This window comes from Balearica regulorum, chromosome 1 (assembly GCF_011004875.1).
Source record: "Balearica regulorum gibbericeps isolate bBalReg1 chromosome 1, bBalReg1.pri, whole genome shotgun sequence".
Taxonomy (NCBI): Eukaryota; Metazoa; Chordata; class Aves; order Gruiformes; family Gruidae; genus Balearica; species Balearica regulorum.
In genome coordinates this window covers 81,524,933-81,552,606 of record NC_046184.1, presented here as the reverse complement: position 1 = coordinate 81,552,606, position 27,674 = coordinate 81,524,933, and the positions used below count along the sequence as shown (strand labels likewise).

At 41.1% G+C, this 27,674-nt stretch overlaps 1 protein-coding gene across 3 annotated transcripts in view; it reads right to left on the bottom strand.

The window, feature by feature from the left end:
- Positions 1-27,674, bottom strand: part of FAR2 (fatty acyl-CoA reductase 2) — a 150,273-nt gene that overhangs the window by 34,299 nt on the left and 88,300 nt on the right. For all 3 annotated transcript variants that reach the window (XM_075761222.1, XM_075761230.1, XM_075761239.1), the window contains exons 3-4: positions 3,311-3,486; positions 433-612 (exon numbers count right to left, since the gene is read on the bottom strand). In XM_075761222.1, the coding sequence (XP_075617337.1) occupies positions 433-612; positions 3,311-3,486 (356 nt within the window). The remainder of the gene's footprint in view (positions 1-432; positions 613-3,310; positions 3,487-27,674) is intronic.

Genomic DNA, 27,674 nt, shown 5'->3' with positions numbered 1-27,674 from the left:
AAACTGAGTGTCTATTTCTTCTTTTTTCAAAAAACCTCAGTAAAGCTAGTTTCAAGAGAAAATGCAGAAAGGACACATTTACTGGATGGCATTCTGAGGAAGTACCCCTCAAAACCACCTAGAATGAAAGGTCTCTCTTCCCTTGGTCTCACTCTTATTATGGCCAGCACTTCTTGCTGGCATGGTGCGTACAGACAAGGCCATACAGCAATAACAGCAACTATGAACAGAAATCATGGAATCATAGAATCATAGAATGGTTTGGGTTGGAAGGGACCTCAGACATCATCTAGTTCCAACCCCCCTGCCATGGGCAGGGACACCCTCCACTAGAGCACGTTGCCCACAGGACAGGTTATACAAACAATTTGGAGGTCTTCTGCAGAATGAAGCATAACCAACGTCAGAAGAAGCGATGCAGTTCCTACTTACTCGACTAAATCGAAGAGCTTCTTGGGTTCGGCTGGGGGTGGGTAGATGATTTCGTCTATGCATTTCCGGATACAGTTTGCATAGGCGGTGGAGATGTGGATGAAGGCCTCGAGGTTCTGCATCTGCCGGGCCAGCTCTAGGAGCCGCTGCGTGCCCATTGCATTCAGTTGCAGGGCATGTCTAAAGAGGGCAGGGGAAAGAAACAAAAAGCATTTCACTGGAAAGAATATATCAAAGCTGAGAATTATCCAAACTCCAAATAATGAAAAGGCAAGTAAGGGAAGGCAAGGCGTCACAGCAGAGTGGAAAGCTTCAATGAAATGCAAGGGCTAAACCAGCTTTCAGAGCAATGGCTGTTGGATTTGCTGCTCAGGCCACCGAATGTCTCTCAAATATTTTTACTTAATTCAAAGGATCAGAGGTAACATTTCACTAACATCTCTACCTCTGACATATTTGCCACCCCTTCCTGGCACAAGTATTTCCAACACACATGACCACTGAGGCATTATTGGTTCCTATAGTACCCATTCAACTTTCTCCTTAAGGGACCACTGCTAAACCAGATGAACACATGGTTTCAGTAAGCAGCAAAGGGTCCTTGGGCCCAGAAAAACATATTCATACTGAAAGAAGACACAATTAGAGACAATAGTTTAAACTCCCAAGGAATGGAGATGAGAACTGATACGCACAAGAGAAAGAGAGTACTGGCTAGCAAGGTTGACCTTGAAGCACCCAACATAGCTAGAAGTTGTCCTAGAGACTATCTGCAATGGATGTCAGTGAACAGATGTTCAGCTTTGTTGCATGCTTTGTATTGGAGGAAAGACACTTTCATGCACAGAAGGGAAAAGCCCAAGGAATATGCAATCTGTTCGGCCCAGGAGTAGAAGCTTTCAACAACACATAGAAGATTATGAATAATGCTATCAAGTACAGCATACACTAAAGAAATTAATTACACCAAAGTTGAAGATAAATTGTAAATAGTCCAGATGAATGAAAACAGAAGCTGAGTATGATTAATGTTTGGATCACAATAGCTACAGCCAGAGATACTAATTTTTTTAGCATGCTGATATTAAAGAACAGCATTCTGTATAGATTTCTATTTCCTCCTGCCCTTCTAGCAGGATGAATACTTCTACTTTAGCTTCCCTTCATATGAAAGTTACTCTTCCATACATATTTCTATTCAACTGTATCACTTCTGAGAGGGGGTGAACAGAATTGCGCTCAGAATACAGATCCAGCATGCATTTCTGCTGAGATGTTCAGAGTTCCTTTAGCCTTCTGAGGGAATATCATCTAACCCTGGTGATTTGTTACTCTTTATTTTTTCTATTTATATAAAAACTGCATCTACTAATATTTCAATATAACAGTTTCTCAGATTTCTGCCCTCAAGATTTCCATCTGGAGAATTCCCTAAACGTACTACATGTTGATGCCAATAATTCATTTAGTTTCTTTGTTGCTGCTTTTCTAGTATCTTGATAGCACTGCTTTTGCACGTCCCTTATATATCAGCTCTACATATTCTGTGGTAAGCTTCGGGCTTCTGCTGTGTTTAAAAAATATTTTTATTTTTTGTGTTGTTAGCAAATTGCTGCTCAAAATTTTTATTTGAGCTGCTGTACTGTGCTTTCACATTTAACTTGCTAGAACTTTTACCTATATAATGTATTTTATTATTCAGATAGGAATAATTTGATTTTAACAATCTCATATTTTGCCATTTAATCATACCGGATTTTCCTTGTTTTGTTAGAGAGATTTTGACAGATCACATGCAATCAGTCTTTAAATAGTTTCTACACTGCCTGCGAGCAGATGACCATTTTAACTGTTTCTTTTAACTTCTTTCAAGTTATAGTCCTTATTAAAAACCTAGTTTGCCTTTGATGTTACCTGCTACTGTGATATATTTTTATAGCATGTTCATTCATATATTGATTTAAGAACATTTACGGCGATTAATGCAGTGCAGTGCTTTGCTACGTATATCTTGAGCCAGGTTCTACACATGGCTCAAGATTAAATCAAGAGCTGCTTCCTTTCTGGTGGGTTCTCTAATTAGTTGTTGTAAAAAGCAATTATTTATGGTGGACACAGTGGATATTTATTTAGCCCATGCATGAGCAAATGAAGGCTGATAATAGTATCTGTGTTTTATACTCTCACAGCTTTAGCAGTTTTCAAAAAACTCTGAAGATATGGCAATCCAGATCATCCACCTCGGTTTTTTGACCATGATGAAGCACTTATACATCTAATCTTGGTTTAGTGGCTTATTTCTGCTGTTCTTTCTTAATGGAAAGCCTGCCTGGACAGGCACTCCCAAGGGAGCTCTTTGAGAAACTCAGCATTTATTGTAAACAGTTAATTACATCGAGTGCTGGGTATTTTAAAGCTCATGATAGGCTGTTTTCTTAAACAACATCTCATTTCCCTCTTCAGTTACTCAGTGACAAAGAAAGGCCGTTAACACTAACTTTAGAGACAGACACAACATAGTTTCACTTCAAGCTGTCTCCAGCTAGTTCTGCCAAAACATCTCCCTCTTGACCTAAAACACGCTTTTCCCTATCCCAATTTTAGGTCATACTTAACTCCCTTACTATATTACAACCCAAGCTTGCAGTACTTCCTTCTGTTCCCATGGAAATCTGCCAAGATACTTCACTTTTTGACGTGCATATGCACATGACATTTTCAGAGCACTTATATTGCACATTCAGCGCAGAACCACATGTAGCATGAAAATGTAAATGGAGAATTATTACTGGAGCTCTACAAGGATGCCCTGAATGGTGTGTTATGGGCTATTGTGCATTCTGAATCATGCTTAGGAAATATAGAAACCGGGACATACTTCAGGGGTTCATCAAAGCGAACTGTTGCTGCACCGTGGAAGACAACATTGACCTGGGTCAGTAGCTCCTCCTCATCTTCAGCACTGATGGCCAGCTTGGGCTGAGTGAGTTCAGCGTTAATAGGCTTAATCTTCTCGTGGAAATTAGGGCAATCTTCTCGGACCCTGTCAAAGACCTTGAAGCACAAACAGAGAGAGATCAGATACAGAATTAGGCTACTGAGATCACTTTGATTAGTAGCCATTCTGATTACATCAGTCAATGAAACTGGCACAAGAGAGAATGGTTCTTTCAAAGGGAGGACACAGGTGAGCTGATAAAATAGTTAATTCACTTGATTCCCTCCCATGGGAAGGTCTCACAGGGGAAACATAACAAAAATATAGGAGGTAATTGCCCTGAAGAGATGAACGAATCTTCTCTGCAGCACTCATTTCCTGGGACAGCCACTGAAATTCCTCTATCTCCACATCTCCTGCAACCACGCTCTAGGGCTGCTTGCAGAACCATAACAGGAGCTAAAGAGGAGGGCAGAGCATGGAGTGGGAAAGCCTGTGAAGCATTGGACTCAAGCAATTTTCCTGATGGTTCTACAAAGAACTTGAAGAGAGGAGGGGAGCAGGGCACATTCTGGCTCCTCCTCTTCCTTTGCTGCTCCTTACCTACTGTCACTCTTTGTTCATGTCAGATGAGTCCTGTGGGGAACTGCCTTTGGGATGAAAAGATGGGGAAATTCAATAACCCATACTGCTAAAGCTGCTGACTGCCACCAGCAATTTTGCATGACTGGACAAGTGTGCAGCTAGTTGGCCTGTTGAGCTGTCTTCCAGCCCTTTTTTTCTATGACTGTGATCCAATGCTCTTTCCAATACATGTTTTCTGCCCAGTCTTCTGCAGAATGACAAGACTGTGCATCTGAACACTAAAAAGATCCCTACATTTCCATATATTGTTCTGATGACTTGTTCAAAACCAGCACCTGGCACCCTGCTTTGCCTAAGTTCCAAGATAGCAGGTACCCTGAACAGCAAGACAACTGTGCACAAACCTTCTGAAAGGAAAAGGACATCAATACTGTCATTGCCTGGAAAATGCCTGTATGAAAACAGCAGTTCCTCAGTTCCCATTTTTACTCTGTGAGTAGTTCAGAGTCACTGATAACAATATAGCAGGTCTGGGTGCAGTTCCACTTGCACCCTGACAGCAGACGGCTACTGCAGGTTCCACCCGGAGACCTTTTATTTGGTAAATCTCACAGGTAAAGAAGGTGAAGCCTGAATTTCAAAACACTATGTGAGTTTGCTGGAGTAGGATAGGATTTGAAAAAAATCATCATGAATTTGGAAGTGTCTGTTCTAAGCGTTTTGTATTGCTGGCCAGCATTGTTGTATTTGAGCAACTTCAACTAAAATAATAGTAACAGTGAAGTCCAAAAAGCTCTTCCCTTATGAGGGCAGAGTGACACCAAGGGTAGAAAGAATAAATAGAATAGAGAGGCTGTGGGATCTGAAGGGGCATAATCTAGATTTCAAAAGATAACCACACTTCAAAGGTAACTAGGCTATTGACAGGAATGACTAAGTACCGGGACAGATTGCTGACGGATGCTGTGGGCCACCACCTTTGGATGCATTTAAGAGCTGTCTAGATAAGCATTGCCAGGAAAGGCAGGGAACAGCTGAATCCACCTTGGGGCAGAAGTATGGGCCAGCTGGCTTCTCAGTAGATCTATTTTTTCGATTGTTTCCTCTACTCTGTAGCTTACTCACGAGTAACACCGAGTTTGTAAATCTCTTTACCGTCATAGCCTCTTGTTTTGCTAGAGATTGTTGTGTCTTTGATTTGCCCAGTGCTAATGTAGGAGTGGATATTGTGTGACATAAATTAAACATACTAAAAGAAAATGACATATGAAAGATTAAATTGATACCAATAGCAATATTTTCTTGTTTGACTAAGCGATTACCATCTTTCTGCTTATCTGACAATCAAATCTAGATAAACCTCGAAGCTCTTAGGGAAAAATAAGTGATAAGAAAATCATTAGCCTTCCCCACTATGCAGCACACTTTGTACTTGTATTTTTCTTTAACACAGCTGCACATCCTTCATAAACCTGAAACTTGAGCAAGTTAACAGAAATTAGTAATCTCATTTCTCTCAGTTGCACCATCTACATGCATATTTCAGCAATGTACTCTAGGCTAGAACATAGATTTCTAGACAGACAAAGTTAATCATGGACAAAGATGTTGGTGAGAACCAGCTGGACTGTAGGTACTTAATTCCCGATGACTTATGTTGCAAACTGGGTACTAGCAGCATTAATGTCTGTAAAAAGCAAGAGTGGCTGTCCAAATATGCGTCATCTCATGAGAGATCACACATGAGAAAACCCTGATAGACACAAAATGGAAAAGGTTCTCAGAGAACCCATGTAAGACCAAAGCTATCTTTTAAGAGTTTTAGGAACAATTCTGCATTTGTTTATTCTATTGCAAAGACAGCGCAAAACTTCACTGTCCTGGTTTCAGCTGGGATAGAGTTAATTTTATTCTTAGCAGCTGGAATAGTGCTGTGTTTTGGATTTTGGATGAAAATAATGCTGATAACACACTGATGTTTTTAGTTGTTGCCAAGCAGTCAAGGACTTTTCAGCTTCTTACAGTGGCCTACCAATGAGAAGGCGGGGGGCGCCCAAGAAGCTGGGAGGGGACACAGCCAGGACAGCTGACCCCAACTGACCAAAGGGATATTCCATACGATATGACATCATTCTTTGTATATAACTGGGGGGTTGGCCAGGAGGTGATGCGGCTCAGGAATTAGCTGAGCATTGGCTCTGGGTGGTGAGCAATTGTGCTGTGCATCTCTTATTTTGTATATTATTATTATTATTATTATTATTTTATTATTATTATTATTTTCTGTCCTATTAAACTGTCATTATCTCAACTCACGACTTTGACCTTTTTCTTCTCAATTCTCTCCCCCACCCTGCTGCAGGGGGAGGAGTGAGCGAACGGCTGTGTGGTTGTTTTAGCTGCCGGCCAGGTTAAACCACGACATCCACCCAATGAGAGTTATTTTATACTTGTTTGACGTTGGCATAAATAATGCAAAAGCAGAGGAAGAATTAATCAGCCCTTTCTCCATTTCAGTCATGGTATATAAAAAGAAGAGTAGTATTTCTGCAGTGCCAGCCTTGCTCGATTTTGGACAGTTTTATTCTGCCTACATGCCATCTCCTCTTGACGTTCCCACTGCAGATAGATAACATCTCCTTCAGTTTCTGTGCCTACTTCTAGGTATTGCCTACTACCACATGCCACTCAGCAGCTGTAGTTTTTCACCCCCTCCAATGATTCACTGCATTTCTCTGAAGGATGAAGGCAATTTCTAAATGCAAGCTCACAAATCAGCATACTGCTTTGGAAACCTTCTGGATCACAAGAACATTCAGTTCATTGCCACCATTAAATCAGATAACAGGAGCAGCTGTTTAATCAAAGTCTGCTGCCTCTTTTATGGCATCTAAAGATTTCAGACCTGTCAGTGCTTCACAGGAAAAGTGCAAGAAGATTTAAAGACAAAAGAAATGCAGCTTATTCTATACTGTTTCCTATAGCTCAAGGAGTGCTTAACATAAAGGTGATGCTTAGTCTGCAGGTAAGCAATAATTGCATCTCTAAATTCTGATTGACTCACCCAGAGCATATATAATAAATCCCCAATAACTGCATGAGGCCTAAGGATTGTTCGATCTTTTCTTTTTAGAAGCCGTCTGCCAATAAGAAATATGTTCAATGGATAGAAATGGGCTGGCATGCTGTACTGTTGGAACTGCATGAAAATACTGGCCAAGTCAGCAATACTCCAGAAGTGATATATTAATTACCACAGAATTATAGTGAAGAGAAAGAAAAGATGTTTGATTTCAAGTTGATCAGCTGTGTCCAATATTAATTAAACTGAGGGAAATCAGTAACAACGTATCTATCCTGTGTGTCTTTTTGAGCATCCTAAGGCATTCCAGGGGCAACACTGCTGCCTTGACCAAAACATAATAAACGAACCTAAGAGCTGCTATTCTTTTTTTAATCCTCAAAATAGGATTCAAGTTCTGCATAGGCTGTTCTGCCCCTCAGCAGAGGTGAGAGTTTCACTTGGAAATTTGCTGATTTTTTTCTTACGTTATAATCAGGCAACTCCCACTTATAATAATAATCTAATCTCTGTGATTTCAATTTACATTGTCAAGCACTTATTATGAAAACAGGACTTCTAGAATTTCTCCCAACATTATATTTGAGTGTGTTTGATGGGCATCTCTTTCCTTATTCCTGCCCACTTAAGCTTTGACCTCCCTTCCCAAAGGATGTCTGTAACTCTGTGTTCTCTGCTCCTGCCTTAAAGCATTTAACAGTTCAGAGAGATTTCTGCCCATCAATCTTTCAATCAGAAATTTTTCTATACCACAAAGACACAAAAACCTCAAAGAAATGGCAAATTGCACATCTATAGTACAGTGCAGCCAAAAAATAAAGGAATCACTGAACAATGTAAAATGCCAAAGGCTTTACTTCTTCCTCAGGAGACATTTTCAGTGAAGCAAATACAAAATAATGAAAAGCACAGTGCCTATGCTGTAGTCTACTTCAAAAAAGGAACTTGCATGAGTTTGGTAAGACCTGTGTCTTATAACTGCCTTTCAAAGAGGCCTGGGTAGTCCTTCTTTTTTTTTTTTTTTTGACCTATCAGTCCTCACCCCTAAAAAACCAAGTTACTCTAAGAGGCACCACACAGGATGGCACTTCACTGAGAAATGTTGGTAGGAGAGAAAGCAGTTCTCCTATTTGCTTGGTGACGTTATCTAACACTATTTCTTGTGCTGTCCCCTGATGTGAAGGGTTCATCTTCCAAAGTGCTGAATAAACATGTCCCAGCAATGCAAGCCACGATGAAGGTGGGCTACTGCTCTTCATCACCTTATCAGTGGAGTCTGTAACTCGCTGTGGCTCCTTTCTGCAACCAGCCGCCTCTTCAGCGATAGCGCTTACGGCTCTCCCTCCACGAGATCAGGGGCAAGTGCTTTGGTGACTGACCCTGAAAGCATCAAGTTTTTAAGCGTGGCCTAGAAAGGTAACCTTTTTTCCTCCTGCGGTACAAAACCAACGATCAAATGAGGCATCTAAATTACACTATTTTAACCAGATAATAAAAAAATTATCTTCTCTGGTGCAAAGTGAGGCCAGGAGTGTTTAATAGGCACTGGGGTATTAGGCTTCTCTAGGAGGATTAGCAAAAGCTGGTAACTTAACTTATATTATAGTATGCAGATTTCAAGGCATTACTGTAAAAGAACATTTTAAATGGAGAAAAATCAGAGAATTCCCAGAAAATGCATCTCATATACAAGGAACTACTGAGAAGATAAAGGTTGAGAGAGTTCAATTAAAAAAAAAAAAAAAGAAGACAAAAAGCTTCTGTCTTTTCAGGTAAATAAATGTAAGAGATGATTGATGAGTGTAATTCAGGAGAATATAAGCATGAATTGCTTCGGTAAAGGAAATATGATTTATTCTACACAAGACATACGCCAAGGGGTAAAACATTGTGGCAGCAATTCCTTTAAAGAACAAGGTGTTCATTGGGTGTGTGGAGTAATTTTAAAAATGAGGTGCTTGAAATCCCTCTTCTGAACAGAGCACTGGTATATAAATGTTAGGGAACAGTCTATACATAGATACAGAGAATAACATCCCTCTCTGATTTCAATGGCAATATCATAAATGGACATGACGATCAGCACAAATCTAAACTACTGAAGGTACCAAAGTCATGAAAATAACTCTTTAAAAAGCACCTCTGCAGTTTTGTTCTGATGAAAGGGCTTATCCCAGTTGTGTTTGCCACTGATAAAATCCTCCAGTACAGTCTTGAAGGAAGGAAGGTACATACCTACTTTTAGCTTTGCCACTGTAACAAATCTGAGAAATAATTGGGCAACTTCTTGACATAAAGTGATTAGCCTGCAATTAATTTTCAGCCTGGTACATTTCCAGCAATAAGCATCAGGATTGCTCAGTCAAGAAATGTGTGAAAACGCAGCTCAGGCAGCATTAATGGGCATAGACCCTTTTTTCTCCCTTGTGCGCTCTCTGCCTCATTTCCTCTTCGCAAAGTTGCTTTTAAGTATGGTTCTTCTCAAGGCAAATAAAGCATAATTCATCTAATCAGTTAGAAAGCATGCAGCAGAGTGTTCCTCATTATAGGAAAACAAATGGCTTATGCTTCAATCTAAAGCTATTACTTTCCCCCGAGTAGAGCTAATGTAGTGGAAATACAGTACCCATGACCAACATCTAGTAAACAAAATAGCTGATTATTTAAAGATAAAGGCTATAGAAACAAAGAGATGACAGACAGTAAATTTCAATATAGGTCAGCTAAGGCTAATATGTATAGCCAGCTACTTAGGATGTGGTTTTAAATGGCCAATTTCCTTGAAAATTGGCTGCTGACAAAGCCTGCTGTTTTCTAGCAAAAATACTTGGGTTAAGTGTCAGTTAATCTGGAACAGTAAAAGGAGCTCCTTCAGGGCCAGGTGTTGTATACAGGGGCGTTAGGGACTTGACAGACATGGAAAAGGTTTCTGTGGTCTCTAGTACCATATAAGTGGGTGGACAAGTCACAGACAGCATATGGAGCTTTTTCACATTCATCACAGACGTTTCTTGTGCCCCTGTGTGGTACTTAGATATCACTATCAGCGTTTGATGGTGTGCTTGACATTTAAAATGGGAAGAATTTAAGTGCAGGGAAGGATGATGGTGACACTTGGAGCTCTTCCTACGAGGAACCATCTATAACACATTACTTCTCATGCATTTTCCAGAACTGTTTTCCTTCTCTTCTTTCCTACACAGCTGTGCCCCAATGTGGGCATGGGTGTAAGGGGAGTCAGTTGACAAAGGACAGCAGGAGCACTTGGCTGTGACCAGAGTCCCGTCCATCTTCCCTTCCTCAATTCCTGCCACGCAGAATTCACTGCTGACTACTTAGACAATCACTGTATGTACTTGGAGATGTTAACAAGTACAGAGTTATACAGACATAGGATCTGAATCTGCTTTTCCATACCCCTTGCCTTAATTACAGATCTTTGAAGTTTTACTGCCAAATTTGCTTGGGCACTAGGGAACTTCAGGAGTGTTTGCTGAGTTCCCAAAGGCAAACCAGCTGGAACTAAAGGCTGTGCCAAACACAGATGCCTACTTCTTGGAGATGTTTAAAGAAATGACCAGGAAAGACTTTTAAAGACAAAAATTAGTTTCCCATTTGAAAGTACCTAAAAAAAATCAGGTTGATTTTTAGGAGTCTATGAAGATGGGCACAGCAGGTAGACATTGTGATCTCTAACGCATTCTCACTTATGACGACATTAAAACACATTATATATCACAGGTGTAGAACTCTGAGGTTCCTCCCCTCTGAAAATATAAGTTTCGTGTGCAGATGGTATGGAGTGGGGTTTTGGGGAACTGGGGGACCACATGTAGGCAGCAGCTGCAAAATGTGCTTCCAAATAAGGCTCCCGTTCACACGGAGCCTTAGCAGGGAAAGACAGACCAGACAGAGCTACCCACAACTACACATCTGGCTGCCCAGGGATGCCTGGCTCATTAGATCACACAGAAGGAAAGAAGACACGGTGCAGCAAGCGAGTGAGATGCAGCCCTGGCTGCAGAAGAGTCACTCTCAGCTGTGAAGCTTCACAGGATGGAATGATGTGAAAAAAAGGTGGCCATCACAGATGAAACACAGCATGATGGCATCCTCAGCCAGCTGCGAAACAGCTGACCCAGCACACCACCATCAGCATCAGCTCTGCGTAGCAGTCCTTGTTTATACAAATGGTCATATCCTCTGACGGCTGGAACTGGTTGAGCCCCACAGAAGTCTTGGGGTGTGCCTGGCAGAGTGTCTCTGTATGTTAGACCACACAGTAACTCACAGTGTCACTTGTTAATGAAAAAAAGAGCTCTGCCAAAAAGTCACTGAGGGATCCCCACGAGTAGAGACATTCAGGCAACCTTATCTCAGCCAGACCCTGAGGGTACTTCTCCTTCTGCTACAATGTGGTTTCCAAGGAGGATAACCAGGCATATTGGCTGTCACACAGATACTGCTGAGGCAACCAGCACATCACCTGTATAATACACAGTGCTGGTACGCAATTGAAAATTTTGTTTCAAAGGCAACTCTGTGGATGCATCTGGGCTCTACGACTCCTGTAAGTACATCTGGGAAAGTCTTGAGATACTCCATGCTGACCTTGGGCTCCTCCTAAGAGCTCTTCCAAAGGAATGACTGCAGCAGTTGTGGCAACCCAGGGTGGATGTACTGCACTTCCATACTCACTTATTTAAAATCCCTGACCCCTTCCTGAGGCATAAAGGAGAGAATGCCATCATGAAGAAGATCACAGATAATGTGGGCACCAAAGTTCACCTTGATTAAAAGTGTAATGGAGGTAAAAATCCTTTGATGTCACACACAACAGAAGTTGAACAAATCAAGACAAATGCATTAAGTATTTAAAGCTACTCAAATAAAAAAAAAATATAAACATTGTAGTGAGATGGCACTCAAGTGTAGAGAGCTGAACTTCTGGGAAATGAGTACAGTAGAAGAGTAAGTCACTCTTCTAGCATGGGCCATGCTAGAAGATTCTGGGATGTGAGGAGCAGGCAGTCAGCAAACAGTAAGTGCCTTGTGCTGAACCTCCATCACCCAAGAGAGCCAATGAATTCTGTGGAAATATCTATACCTGGAAATTAAACTGTGCCAGGTTATGGCCTGGCACTGGAACTCAATCATCTGTATTGTTCCACTGTTAGAAGGGTCTGAGCATAATTGTGGCCTGAACCATCTATCAGAAAGATGAACAAGTCCCTGGTCACAAGTGAGGAGTTAACCTGGGACAGAGGCTTTTCCCAACAGATATCCCACATGTGGTCATGATGTATTGGAAGTTAAGAAAGTTTAATGGCATGAGTGCAAACCATTTCATGCCAGCTGGTCTCGGTGCCTGAAATTCATCCCAAGAACATTCAATTTATGGATGTTGTTAAACAGTACAATCAAGGAAGTTTTGCATTTACCTAGGACAATTTCTTATTTCATCATTTTTCTTTTTGTGTTAATATCCCATACAAATATTTTGTCCTTCTTATGCCATTCCACATACATTTTCGTTATGTGCATGATGACAATGTAATTTTTTGATTGGTGCTTAAAAGAAAATCACTAAGCCCAGGTACCTCAGCCTGTCAAATACCTGCTTCGTTTCCTTGTTGTCATTTAACTATAATCATATTCTCATAGTAAGGCTACATGCAGCACACAGTAAATAAACAAACTGGGAAATTACTGGGAGATGATCAGAAGGTAATGCAATTTATGAGACTAATAGGAAGAGTAGGAACACCACAACAAGTGAAGGCACTTGTGAAAAAGAGACCAAGTACAGTGAAGAAAAAAAACAGTTGAGATTCTAAGAAGGCATCTAAGAAAGGATGACTTAACCATTATAAACTGATTTTCTGTAGTGTCACTATTACAAGCAAGCAAGGAGGTAGAGGGTTACAAGTAATCCTTGATTTCCATCCAAGGAGCCTTCAGATTAGGGAATTTAAAACTTCTTTAAGAAGATAGAACCATCTGTCCAAATAGTGTCCAGCTACTTGCAATGCAGAGTGCCTCTGCAAGTTCTGCTTTTACCAGGGACCAGCTGTAATTAATGCCTCTGATTATGGCCAGTTCTCAAAAGAAACCATGGAAACTTCAGAAATGGTTGCAGAAGCCCACATGCAAGCCTGACAGCTGGATTCACAGCTCAGACCTTCTCTCTGAATCCAACCTCTTTGCATGTTATACAAAATACGGACCACTTTCTGCATTTGAGACCTCTTTTGACAGTGCTTGGATCAATTGGTTCTGCCCATAATAAACATTCTTAAAATCCACCACTTCCTGGCATGGGTATAAAAAAAAAATATAAGTAGTCCCACTGAACTGTGTCAACTTATCATGATGTAAGGAAAAGGCAAATTTGGCCCATGAAGTCCATACCAGTCTTTTGGCACGTGTACCCCCTTTCCCACTAGCTTGGGTCTCATCAAGCAGGAGGTGTAGTCTTGTTTCAGAATAAAGATACCTGTTGTTAGTAGGGCCATTTAATGTCAGCTTGTAATAGTAACACTTCTACCAAGAGCAGATGTCGCTCACTTCCCGGTACAAAGATCAGAGCGTTTCCACAGATGGCTCAGTTACACCATGTGAAAATTTTCTTCCTATCCTGCCGTTGCAGTTGTACCTGACTAGAATGCTCTGACAGGGCTGATGGTAAGAGACAAGCCAGATGATGTTTCACGCACCCTGCAAGACTATTCCTCCTGAAGGCAGGAAAAGATAAGAATGAGTTTTGTTTGCAGTGAGGTAGGAGTTTCTCCCCCTTTTTTTTTTTAAATGGTAGAGAAATCCAGATATTTCAGTGTGGAACAAAACATACACACATTTTGAAGATGATCAGAAAAGCCCTATCAAGTGTCCTTAAACCAAGCTCAGGTTTTAGCTCACTCTGGCACCTCTCAGAGACTGCTGAAGGGTAATCAACCATTACAAGCCCAACTTACCATCTCTGCCACTCCTATTAATTGTTCCAGCTAAAGCCATAATGTTAAAACTTCCTGATCAGAGGATCTGTGACTCAAGACATCCTTCACACTGACACACAGCCTTCATCTCACTCACAAAATACCCCAAATACTGTACATCTATTAATAGAAAAGTTATTTTTCTCTGCAAGTATATTTTCAGCTCATACTCCTTCCATTGGAGACCTAAGAGGAGAATTCATGTAAGCTGAAATGGCATTCATGTTTTCTGCATGCCCTGCCCTTGGCTTCTAAATCTAGATTTCACCAATTAATTTAATGCTACCAGGTTCATATAGGGCAGAAAAGTGAACACTTGGGCTAATTATGCTTCAGGTGTAACAAATCACTTGCCCATGTGTCACTAGAATAAGCAACCTTTTCAACTAGGTTGAACAACAAAAAGTTGTTCATACACAAAGGTCTCCCCATCTGTCTGAGCAGGGATTACCGTTAATGAGCCTGTGTCCTTGCCCCTAGTCCTACGACGTTATAAATTACTTTAATGCTTTAATCTACTGGTGAAAAACCCTGGCTGAAGGAGTGCAGAAGAAACAAGCAGAACATACCACAGCTAGCTACACGTACTGAAATGCACCTCTCATCCCACAGAGAATCCTGGTTTCACAAATAAGAAATACACAATGTTCTGCAAATACTACTTGCACCCTAACTATATATTTAATTGAGGGAAGTACAACTCATCCCTACATCAAGTCTCCACCTGTTCTGCCATATTTGGTAGAGGCAGTCCATCAATTACCCAGATTCCCTGGGGAAAACAAACCCACAACATACCAATGCTTAAAGATCTGCCCCAAACTACATGGCCCATAAAGTTAGCATCCTTAGGGCATACAGCTTTATGTAGATACTACTACAGAGTGATAAGTTGTAAGCAGGAGGTCCTGATGGAGCACCAAACCTCATAACTAGGTAAGGCCTCTACTGGGAATGAGGAAAGTGATTACAACAGTTCAAGGACAATAAGGCTGCATGAACACAAAACCAGAGTATGAAAAATGTGTTCCTCTGGTGCTGCGGTGTGCAGACTGTGTGCAAAAGGAGAAACTGCTTGTGCTTAATTGGAACTAGGTAGAAGAGTTAAAGCTAAAAAAAAAATTATTTGTCTTGGTGAGTGTATATGGTAAACAATATGATGACAGTATGAACTGGATACTGGTAGGGGAGTTTTGGGGTGCAAAGTTTTGCAAAGTCACCTGTAGCCAGGCATCCATATAAGTAATACCATACAAAGTAAAGACTGCCTAAGTAACAGCACTGAAAAAACCCACCAAACTTGGGTATGGATGTAGCAGAAATGGGATCAACTAGGAAAGAAATATTTTTTAAAGTTATTTATTTGAGGGGAGTTTGGATGGAGAAAGAGAGATGCAAGGGTGCTGAAAAGACACATCCAGAAATAGAAGACTGGGAGATAAGATACAAAATCAGGTATAGAATAAAGGAGGACAGGATTTTTTGTCAGCAGGAGTGTGGACACCTACAGACAGTGATAAGCTGACCTTTGAATCCAAGGATGCCAGAGGGAACCCCACCATTGGACAACCTGCTGGAGCCTCTATCACATCTTTGTCTGAAAGACTTGGTGTGTGAGAGCGGAAAAAGGAGGGATAGACTTGCATTCTAATTCTAAATAGTGGGAAGGGAGATAGAATTGTAATTCAGTAGTAGTTGGGTGTGAGTCATAAGACTTAAGAATGATAATTAGTAGCTTTATAGTTGTGTGTGCTTTTAGATTAATTATCACTTATTTGCTTTATTAATCTCTTAGTAGTGTATTGCCTAATTTAAAAACATTGTAGTCTCTTAATTCAGTTATGCCTCAAGCCTGCAACCTGAAGGGGAGAGTCAGACTCATAAAGCAACATATGGCAACCACCTTTGGCTCACCAGCCTGAAAGACCAGCTCTATCCATTCATCAACAGGGGCAGCCTTCACCCCGTCTCCAGATGGATGCTCAGACTTCCACTCAACCGGTCTCTGTCTCCATCCTCCCACCAAATGACACCTGTAATTCACAGGCTCCAAAGCACTTTTAACAGAGTAGGAAAACATTAATCTTTGTGTTCTCTGACTTTCTGTGCTGAGCTCATGACACTTCTCTGTCTCACATTTGTATAAAGAAATGGCAAGCCTGCTGGTATGTTACGACCTTAAAGAGCTTATGGAATGCCTTCACGATGTTATCTCTGTGAACCTGAGGGAATCATGGAAGCATGAGCAGATCCTCCCCACTGAACTCAGCTGTGATGGAGGGACTCTCTCACTCTGTTGGTCCTCTGCCTTCCCCCATGCTTTCCTTTTGTAGTACCTTTTTCTGGTACTGCAGTATCGCTTACTTTTCACCTCTTTGGGACGCCTAAGTATGACATGCAATATGTTATCTCCTGAGCAGCTATATGGGGTGCCCAAGCAGGAAAGTGGGAGTACTGCTGTGCTATAGCTGCAGAAAATGGTCTCCGAGGTAGCACATGCCCTAATGGTGAAATTGTGTCTCGGATTCTCCAGTAATACGAGAGCTAATGGCCAAGTATCTCATATATGGATTCCTCTAACTTCAGAGGTATGCTGTTTTCAGACTCATTTTTGCAGCAAAAGTGTTTTTAACTCACCAGGTTAGTGGGGCTCTGAGGAAAGAAGTATTGGGAGGAAAATCCTAGTCCCTGCAATTTTCCTTACATTGAACATTTTATGGCGGCTCATCCCTTTCAAATGAAAAGCATTCAGTTTTGGCATCTTCTCTCCAGGGATAATAGCGCAGCTATTATCTCCCCATCATTTACTCAATTCATCACTCAGAGCATTGCAATTTTATCTAATTCAGACAGAGTAAAAACGTACTAAACCAAGAATATCTTCTTCCCTTTTACACTGGGAGAGATGACTCTCCAAAACACTGTGTTTCCTTCCCTCCCACATGCCTAAAAGCATCTCCTGAAAGAGGCTCAAATAATATAATAAAATCTGATCATCACTGTCTGAACCAAGAGAAATAACAACTAATGAACAATGACACTGACAACGCTGGAGCCATCTATGTCCCATGAGGTATGGAGATCACGGATGTGCCGTTATAGAAAAAGAAGCTCAGGAGATCATCTCCAAGATTAAAGCCCACTTCCAAAGGGAAGCTAATCTACGTTTGGGGTTGCAGCCGTGGAGATATGCATTTCCTTGCATGTTGCTCAAAAGACCTTACCACTTTAGAATATGATTTTACCAGGCCAGATGCCAATTCTGAAGCAGTACTGCAGGATGTTTTGTATGGGTAGCCTTTAGCTCTGCAGTTAAGTATCTGTTATTGTAGCTAAGAACTGTTCAAAGCACATATAGTCATTGATTTAAAAAATGGACATTTTTACTGTAATGCCAAAGGGAAGCAGAATTAAGTCTCAGACTGCTTAGTACTGCTTCTATAAAACCTGAGTGACACTCTGCCTTGTCTACTTCATATTTAAGAGCAGCAGCAGAGTGTCTTGGACAACTGGTTTATAGGTCTGGTTGAGAATTTCCCACCACATTTTGTCCAGCTCTAAATTAAAAAGTTTGCTGAAGAAACGGACTTTAAAATAATCTCCCCCTGAGCTGTGCTGGGACTGCAGGGCTAATACACCTAAAATTGCATTTCAGTCAATATAGCGATCAAATGAGACCTGAAAAAATACTGCCAAGTAAGAAGGGGCAACTTATTTAACCACTTTCGGTTCTCACACTGGTAAAATTGAGATGCTGTTTATCTAATTCCCAGCTGGTGGGATGGTTAAACACCCTGAAAATGAAACATCAACGTATCAAATGGCTGGCAAGGAGCTCTTAAGAGATTACTCATGACTGAGCAAATAGCCCACAGTACTGGGTTCTTCTTTTGTAGGGGAAAATCTCTTTCATGGGGAGAGACTTTAATCCACCCACTCAGCAACCTGGTGTCAGAAATTGTTCCGTATTGGTCATGAAAATCATTGTTGGTGCCGATAATTAAACCATGACCTTTAAGGAATAAGTATGTTTTTATTCATGCTAACCGAAGCTTAACTGAAGAATTTGTCCATTTTAACTGTACATATTGGTGGGTCTACAGGATGATGCTTTCTGAAATCTTTCTTTATGCAAACTACCACCTCCCCAGGGAGCTGCAGAGAGGGGCACTTCTAGCCTCATAGGCAGGCAATTACTATCACACCTTTATGGTTCTGGCCTCTCTGCCACAGGACACAGAGACAGACAGGCAGCACAGTCTCTTGCTGCATCAACTCCCCCCATGTTTGATGATCCACGTAACTAGTTAATAGTTGCCTAGTTAGCAGACCTGTGCTGCTGGTCATAGAAGGCAGCCCAGGCAAGGCAACCACATTTGAATTACTACCAATGGCTCAAAGGTACCTACCGATCATCCCAGGTATGGTTTATCACTCTCTTTTTTCTTTCAAGACCTTTGGAGATATCATGTGAAAACTAGCCTTACATTGACCTCCGTCAGAAATTCTCAATGGTTTCCTACACCACCTCCAAGTAGACAGATGTGGCTCTGTAGAGGCAAAATTCCTGCTAGCACAGAATTATTTTCATTCCAAGTTTCATGTGCTTGGTTTTCTGCCCTCCTGTGCTCAATGATAAATATATCAGCATTTTAAAAAGAAAGAGCTCAGAGAATCCTTTCCATAGGAGAGCTATTAAAAAGCGATTTCTTTACCAGGGAGAAATACCACTGTCAAGTATAAAACAAGCAGCCTTGCCTCATAGTTAATTTTTGTGTTTATATTATGGTTATCTTTCATATTTCTATTCTTCAGCAAATCGGTTTGATAGATTCATTCTTTTTTGAGAGTTGGTCTTAGTCACTAGACTCTGCTCAACAAGAACCATCTGTTCCCCAAGATTTCCCTCCCACACAGCATGGTAGAATTACGCCTACAACGAGTTTCTTGTATTAGGAAAGAAATGACTATAACAACCTAGGTGACATGAGTCCCTAGGGAGACAACACAAGTACTCATGTCTTTGTTCATGATTATTATAAAGCGTTTACCCTCAATACCCATTACTTAAGGACTGACTCTGGAGAGTAAATGAACCTGTCTACCCTTCCCTCCCAGAGTTAGAATCTGATCTTGGAAACGATGATCTAAGCTATAGTGGTATCATCACAAGCAACAAACGAGGAAATTTGTCCAACTTCTGTTTATCAGTCACCCGAGAAACATTTAGGAGAGGAAACACTGTGTTTTGATTTTCTTTCCCTTCGTGCATAATGGAGACAATCTGATCACACAGCCCGTGTCAATGTTTGGTCAGCACAAACGCAGATAGCTCCACTGACAACACACATTTCAGCTGAGGACACAGCTCTTATTTTTTTTAATGTGAAAGTTCATATTGAAGGTTTCCCTGCAGTCAAATATCCACACTTCAGTTAGGCAGGGCAGCTGGCCCAGAGGTTAACATACTGACCTGGGATTTAGGTATGGATTTACCAGCTTCAGCTCCCTGCTCCATACTGACTGCTGATTCCCACTCTCTGGCTACAGTACCAAAAGCAAAAAGTGGGGATGGGGAGCGAGTGAATGATGTTGCATCGGCCCTGCTTCCCCTTCCACAGCCTGGGCCTTCATTTCATTGAGTGAGTTTATGTGCAAGTTAGGGGTGATGCCCCTCAAATTCCTTCCTCTGCCTTTGACCTTTTCGTGATCATGCAGAAGTCACCTAATCTTTCTGAGTCAGACTCATCCCATCTACCTTACCTAAGTAAGTGTCTGGGAGAGTTTAATCAGATTAAACTGAAAGAGCTAATAGATCTATTATGAAGGTATCACCTCACATCAAATCTGTTACATCGGCCAAACAATAACAATAAAGCGTGGGCCTTATCTTGGGGTCCTCATCCAAAGTGCAGGACGTAGACAACAGACGAGAAGCTAGGCTGCAGCCTGCGCTCTGCGTTCATGCTTCACCAAATACCAGGATCAAGTGCACCCTGGGTAGCTGTCACCTTCACTTATGTCACTCCAGCAAGAAGACAAATTGCAGTGGAGAAGTGAGTGAGTAAATACATGCCATGCCTTCAACAGAAAACAAACTGGGAAGGAATGAGAAAACCAATTGCTGTTTTCAGATTAAAGGGGATACTATTGAAGAAACAGCACTTCTCTTCCACTATACCTACACAGTATTTTCACTAAGTCCCACAAGTGACCTGCTGAACCAACCTGCTGGAGGTGTGCTGCTGGCCTTAGAGAAAATCTAAATTGTTTTAACAAAATGTTAAGTTTTTCAGAATAGAAATGGCATTTCTTGGCACTTCCCCTTTCCAGTGCTGCAGCTCAGGAGCCCTGGCATCTTATCAGTGCATGGGCTTGGCTATGCCTTTAGAGCCGAAATCCATCTAGCCTCGCTGTTAGAATGAAAACTAATGAAAAGAAGGGAAAAGGAGTGCTGAATAAATTAAATTAAATGCTCCTCCAACAGGAGCACAAAACAATGTGTAGGCAGAGAAATTATCCAGGGGCACAAAAACTACCATGCAGGTGCAGACCTAAGGTGTATTTGTTCTTTGTCCATGTCTGACAACAGCTACAAGGGATGTTTCAAAGAAAGATGTAAGCAGTCTGCATCAGGCAGCTGGGAAATCACATCTTCCCAGTTAGGTCTCATCATGCTTTATAGATGGGAGGGATTGGATTAAGTGTTTAAGTTACACCACTATCTTTCTGTATATATTTTGCTTGTAATATATTTTTTATCCATACAAATGTTTAGTACAGCTTGAAGCCTCATTTCATTGCCTCAATAACAACACATACAATTAATTTAAAAGTCTAATTAATCTTTAGTAACATAGTCTTTTCTTCTTCAGCATTGAACTTGCTTTTACTTTCACTGAATGTCCCCTTTTCTGGACACTGAGTTTGTCTTATTTTGGTTTTATTTATTTTTAGCATAGATGTCTTTGGCCACTCTGGTTTCATGTTCTGCTGATTCTCCTGATGCCAGGGATTTGAACATCTATTAGCACATGAGCGATCTGCAGCCAAGCATACAAAGCTGATTGCTTTCCTAGAGAGCATCTGCATTCCAAGGAACTCACTGTTTCCATAGGCACACGGCCCATGGAAAGCAAATTTAAAGAGGATGGTCTCAAAGCTATGAGTGGCCAGGGAATGACACTGATTAAATGTCCCTGAACCTTCCAGATTAGATTTGAAGCAGAAGGGACAGAAGGGTAAACTAAAGGTCTCCAGACATATCTTTTGGATTGCAAATGGGTTTTTTTGATTAAATATTCCATTAATACCTAACTACAACATAGCCTTTTTCTTCAGTAAGTTCTGTATAAAGAAGAGCCATGTATTTTTTCAGGGGAGGAAATAGACAAATAGATTTGAAGGGACTTACTTATCCAAGGTCACATAACTAAGCAGCGGAAGAACTGGGAGGAGAACCTAGCTATTTTAAAGTCCTTTAAGAGGCGATATTCCTTCCTTAACTAAATGCTTCTTTCCTGAGAGCTGCCATTTGAGTGCCAAATTAACATTAAAATAATGGCACTGACTCAAAGTCAAACTTATGTTTAAAAAAAAAACAGAACACACATTTTAGGATTAGGAATATTATCTCTTTTTACCTGGAGCATAAGAAATTGTGTTTAATAAAGGCAGGATACATTGGGGTGAATAGTAACAAACTTGGGTGCCAGCCCTGTGAAAGAATCTATTCTTTTTGTAGGTACCATGTGCTCTGTCACTGTTCATCACTTTTCTGTCCGACTGCCAGGAGAGCAGAGGCCCCCAGGGAGGAGGAAGGGGGAAGCAGATGGGTGAAGCTCCAGAGAGTACCAGCCCTTGGGGAAACGATTAAAGGTGGTGCTAACCGGGGAATGCGTCTGCTTGCCTCCAAACAGGCTGGCAAGATCACTCTTGCCAACCCCAAGCTTTCAAAGAAAGAGGGTACAAATACCTGCTTTCCTCTTCACCTCTTCACGCCTGTTTCCCCCCCCATAAACTGGTTTTGACTTATTGTAATCAGGAGCTAGCATTTATCTGGAGGAGAATTGCCTAGAGGTAGCAATCCTAATGCGTCCTGCAGAGTTAACATAGGAAATGAGGAAACTGCCACTTAGTGATCCAGGGGTTTCATCTAAAGATAAGGAAAGCGGTGTAAACTGTCCTCAGAGGACACATCAGAGAGGGACCAAAGAGTGAGGGATGTGTGACTGAGGCAGACACTGGCAAATGAAATAAATATATGTATAGCAACTAAGACAGAAAATCAAAAGAATCTTCTCTGCAATTCACAGATCAACAGAGGCAGCTGTGTCAACTCTCATTTGATGCAGTACAGATTCCAAATCAGCACTGAAGTAGGACTGTAATGGTACATGAAAAACATTTACAGAAACAGTCTCAGATCTCAAAAGCACCTCTTCAAGAGCTTTTCATATTGCCCATTTTGTGTAAATGGATGGATAACATTCAATTGGATTAGGCTAAATGTATGTCACTGCTATAAACAGCAGCAGGGAACCAATGCTTTAGGATTGCTAGAGCTTGTTTTTTCATGTCCCCTTCAGCAGGAGGTTAATCTTTGCACTTTATTACAGATATAAGGAAGGCTTCAGTTTAGCCACACCTTTGGGCCTCTAGCATCAAAAATGTTTGCTCGCTCTTGGAACAGTTGCTCAGCCTCCTCACTCTTAACACTTAAATAATGAATCGAGCACGTTCTCTAAAATATCTTTGTGGACCCTCCCAAGGAAACTAACCATATATTTTATTTTGACAAATTACATACAAATGCATTTCTTCTGCAACTGATTCAGTCTGGCACAAAAGGTAATTTAACAGCATGTATTTCCCCGTAAAAGTTGTCAGTTCTACTTAAATTACTTGCTTTCTCCTACTGTCACTAGGAAAATGTTCACCTTTGAATCAAAGACAATGTACAGACACACAGAAACATACTCCCATTTATGTGCACCTACTTCAAGTTATTCACTGCTATTTAAAATACACAATGGCACACATGGAGAGTTAATATCACGTACAAATGGCTTTTCAGTTAAATTGAAAATTTAATATGAGAGAATTTGGTTTTCAGCCTGGTTTCCAAGGAAACATTTCCAGCTACTATTGGAGGAGGTTACAGGTTGACTGTCAAGCCCATGATTTCCTTTGTTCTTGGTCCATCAGTTTTATTTCTTTTATCATCTGGTCTTCCCTACTGAAATACATGCTAATATAGGGGGAAAGTTTCTTAATACATGCAAAATAATCACTATTTCCCAAACAGCCTCCCCAAAAGAGAGACACTCAAAAAGCAGTAGCAGTGATTAAAGGAGAATAAATTAATTAATTTGAATTAATTTCAAACGTGATATCCAGATTTGTATATGTACAAGTCTGTGCAATGTTGATAAATATCTACTTGAGATAATCTACAATTTTAGTATTTATCCCTAACAAGCAGATGGGCTCCCACATTGCCATTTCCAGGAGTACAAACACATTCCGAAAACAAAAACGAAACAAGGAAGAGTTTAAGAATACGTGTGCAGTATTACTAAGGTGAGATTTTATAATCCTTTAGGATACCCGCATATTCTACAATTGCAGCATTAGGAGGTGATGGGGACTGCAGAAAATCAATCACCAATGTCATTGCTTTTTGAAGACAAGGGGCAATACACATTGGAGTGCATATACAGGACAGAAAACAGGTCCCAGCCCCAGAGGCAGGCAGTGACCCGGGCCAGAGGCATGCTGCCGTGGTCTGGTCACCTTCTGGCTTTGTTTCTTACCAAAAAGTGTTTGGTACAGAAGAGAGGGCAGCTGGATATTTTCATGCACGCAGAAATGAAGTCTTGTTCGTAACACTTAATGAAATTATACAGATTCAAAGATAAACCACTGCTGATTCTACTTTTCTCCTTACTTGTGTTTCTGCTTGCTCTTTCTGTGCGCCTTGGCAAGGAAAAATATGGGGAATTGTGGTGGTTCCCCTCTTCTCCCCAGGTGGAAAGGGGTTGGACCCCCCTCTTCTTCCGAGGACATTCACATGAGCCCAGGCTCCGGTATTTTTGCTCCTCTTTTAGCTTTTTCAAAAGCTCTGTAGTGGCAGAAGGCTAGTTATGGCCTTTTAAAGAACACTATTAATAAGTTCCTTCAGATACTAGAGAAGATTTCTAGGAGATATTTCCTCTCTGCCTAAAGAGGAAATCTGCCCAGTCTCCCTCCTAAGCCAGGCCAGTCATAAAATATGGACATACAGGAGGCTGTTGGCATTTTTTTTAACAGCTATAGTTCATCTTTCCCTGGACTGCAATATGCTCTTCTCCGTAAGTGCCTTGCACTGCAATTGCCACAGCTCATGCTTTCTCCACTGTCCTCTCCTCCCATCTAAATTGCATACTAGTAAAACACCTTCCTCTGCTTTGTATAGTACACTTCCACGTACATTTGATTAAAAAGCTCAAAATTTCTCTTCTTGGCCATGCATGACGTCTCCAGTGTCCTTCCATCCTACTTTCCAGAACATCTTCACCTCACACACCCTGTAACGATCATGGCAACCAGGAGCAGAGATTAGGGACTAGGCTTTATATTAATAATTTGGTGATGAACCAAGCTTAATAGCCTCAAAATTGGAGCAAGATATGCCCTGCTTGTGTAAAAGCTGATGCTCCTGTGAGCTGAACCTGACCTTGTGAAATGGCCGCCTTGATTCCTATAGAGCAATGTGTACACTGTGAATTTTCCCTTTAGACATTCATAATTTAAAAAAAAAAAGTCTGTTATGACAATTTCCCTGAAACTTGTCATCTAATTTTCCATCCCTTCCCTCCCATTATATATAAACAGAATGAATTCCTTTCTCAGTGGTCTACAGTGAAATTAGGAAAAGAATGGAAGGGGAGAAAGGATAATATTTATTTCATTTCTGCAGAAAGCTGGTAGAAGAAAGTCTTCCTCTGAAGACGTGATGCTGGACACTGCAGAAAATGCAAACAGAAATGATGGGCGCTCTCAGGAGGACGGCTGAGAACCTGTGCTGGCTGGAGGTGGCAAGGGGGTACCCGATGTCGGCACTTTGTTTCACGGGATGATGACAGAATTAGCACATCACTGTAACTCTGACAGCAGAGAGCCTGCATCGGGGGGAGCGCTGATGGAAGGCTGCTTGTGATCTGGAAAGGGACCACTTCATGGCACCACTGTTCCACCTTTCACCCTCCTGACTGGGAGCTGACCAGTCCCACCAGTCCCACTTCCCCAGTGCCACCCAGCCAGGTCCCTGCCAGCAGCAGCTCCTGCAGCACAGCCTGCTGAGGCTCCCAGCACCCTCATTTGCAAGTGGTTATTGCTTTTTTGTTGTTGTTCCAGGATACTACTCCCTAACTGTCCTCGTTACTGCTTTGTTTCAGTTGTAATAAACACTATTTTATTACTCACTTCCTTTGCAGCAGGTGTGTGAAGGTGCTGGGAAGGCACAAGAGACACAGATGCAGGAGGGCTGGACCACAGCGATGATGTGGGGTTAGACATTGCTCCCAGGACTTAAAGGAACATGGTCTTGAGGGAAAAAAAAAAAAAAAAAAAGAGAAAATGTTCTACAGGCAGGATGGTCTGTGGTTCACTGAAATGTTGCTTAGAAACCTCTCCTTTAACTGGCATCCTAATGTTATCACTGGCAGTGCTTAAAGCTTGATTTACCTCTGTTCACACAATGACTTTTAAGTAATCTATGTGGATCTGGGGGCTGATCTATCATGCAGTTCCTGATAAATTCTAACATGGCTCTAATTTTATTCTAGTGTGAATCCACTTAGGTTGATCCAATTTAGATCACCTAGGATAACGGTGGAAACTTTTCCAATCATGTCATTCAAACAGGAATGTCTGAACATCGTAAGGGTTCATCTTCCTCCCCTGAACTAAACTTGGTGGAGATATTACAATATTATCAAAAAAATTATGGATAGGATAAGAGCAGTATAATCATTTGATACTAGTCAATACTGAAATTGCTAGTGAAATAGGAAGCTGTCAATTTGCTTAAAGCCTGCAGCAAAATTTGCTCAGTTAATAATAAAGTGAACATTACACAGGTTTGTTTATTTTATGCATTTCAGTTCTCAGCGTGACATGCCTTCTATCCAGAGATGTGAGCATATTCGCAGTGTACCTCAGGAAATGGGAACACGTCTGTCAACAAATTCCACTGCAGTTTATTTATGGTTAATATTTTACAGCAAATTAACATTAAATACACTCCCCTCTGATAAGATAATAATCTGAGGGTAACACCTTCTCTTTCAAGGCTTCCAGCAAAATGATAACCTTTGAAACTTGTCAGATGCCTGATGTAAAAACTAAGAACTGTCTCCATCAGGCAATTTAACAACTGATCTATATCTTTATGACTACAACTTCTCATTATAGAGCTATATATCTCCTAAACCACTTTCAGAAAGACACAAGCAAAAGTGAAGAAGTTGTTCTAGGTCCCCAAGTGGAGTTAGCTCAGCCTATCAAGATACTGATGTAGTTCTGCTGGGAAGTCTTCCTGACCAGACAAAACCCAAAACACATACCACTACTCTGGTTAGTACCCATGGGCTGCATGGCTACTATACCTGCAGTGCACTTCAGTGCGTATTTGACTTCCTGTTTTGTTGCTTTCCTTTCTATGGGCAGTAAATTTTACAAGTTCTAGTTCTCTTTTTTCCCCCCAGAACTGCTAAGGACACAGCATCTTCCATAGGTAGACTGTAGCCTCAGTGTACATGTGTTCTTCTAAAAAGAATAGCATTGTTTATCATTCACAGGTAGAAATGAAGAAAAACAGGGTTGGAAGGAACCTCTTAAGACCATCCTGTCCCAGTGAGATGCCAGATACACTGTTGAATATGGGGTTCATGTTGCAGCTGCAGTTGGAAAATGCAAATGTACTTTAGCTGGTTGATTTGTTGAGATTGCACTGCTAGCTGAAATCTTACGCTACGCTGAAACATCAATTTAGGTGCTTGTCCTCTGGAGTGAAATACATAAACACAGAAGATAACCAGTTCATACAGGTTAGGAAGCCCTAAACCATAGCAGTTAAAATAGAAACTAAAAGAGAAGGATGAAAAGGAAGGTGAGAAATACGTTTCTAGCATGGTTGCCCAGGTACCAAGAAGAAAGGCACACAGAAAACTCTTTACCTGAGAGAAGGAGTAAAGGAGATCAAATAGTTAATCTCATTTGGAAAAAGGCAGGCATTCAGGAGTAAGGGATGTGTATTATACTGGAGGGAGAAAAGACATACAAAGGGGCATGGAATAAAGGACTTTGCTTCCTGAAGGGAGTTGGCCTTTAAGGTCAGCTGGCCAGGTCCTTCTGGACCTGCTCTTATTAGGTACGTATTTGATCAGTATCCATGACAGTAAACATGAGATGAGCACTGTCTTATAGAAGATGACTGATACAGATGTAAAAATACTATTTTAAGACTTTGTTTCTAACAACAGACTACTATTGATCAGTTGAGGTAATTCTCCCCCTCTATTAAATGTATTGCTTTACTCAAGCCTCAAAAGATATCAATGAAGATAATGGCTGTCTCTTGCTTTGCAAACTAGGCTAT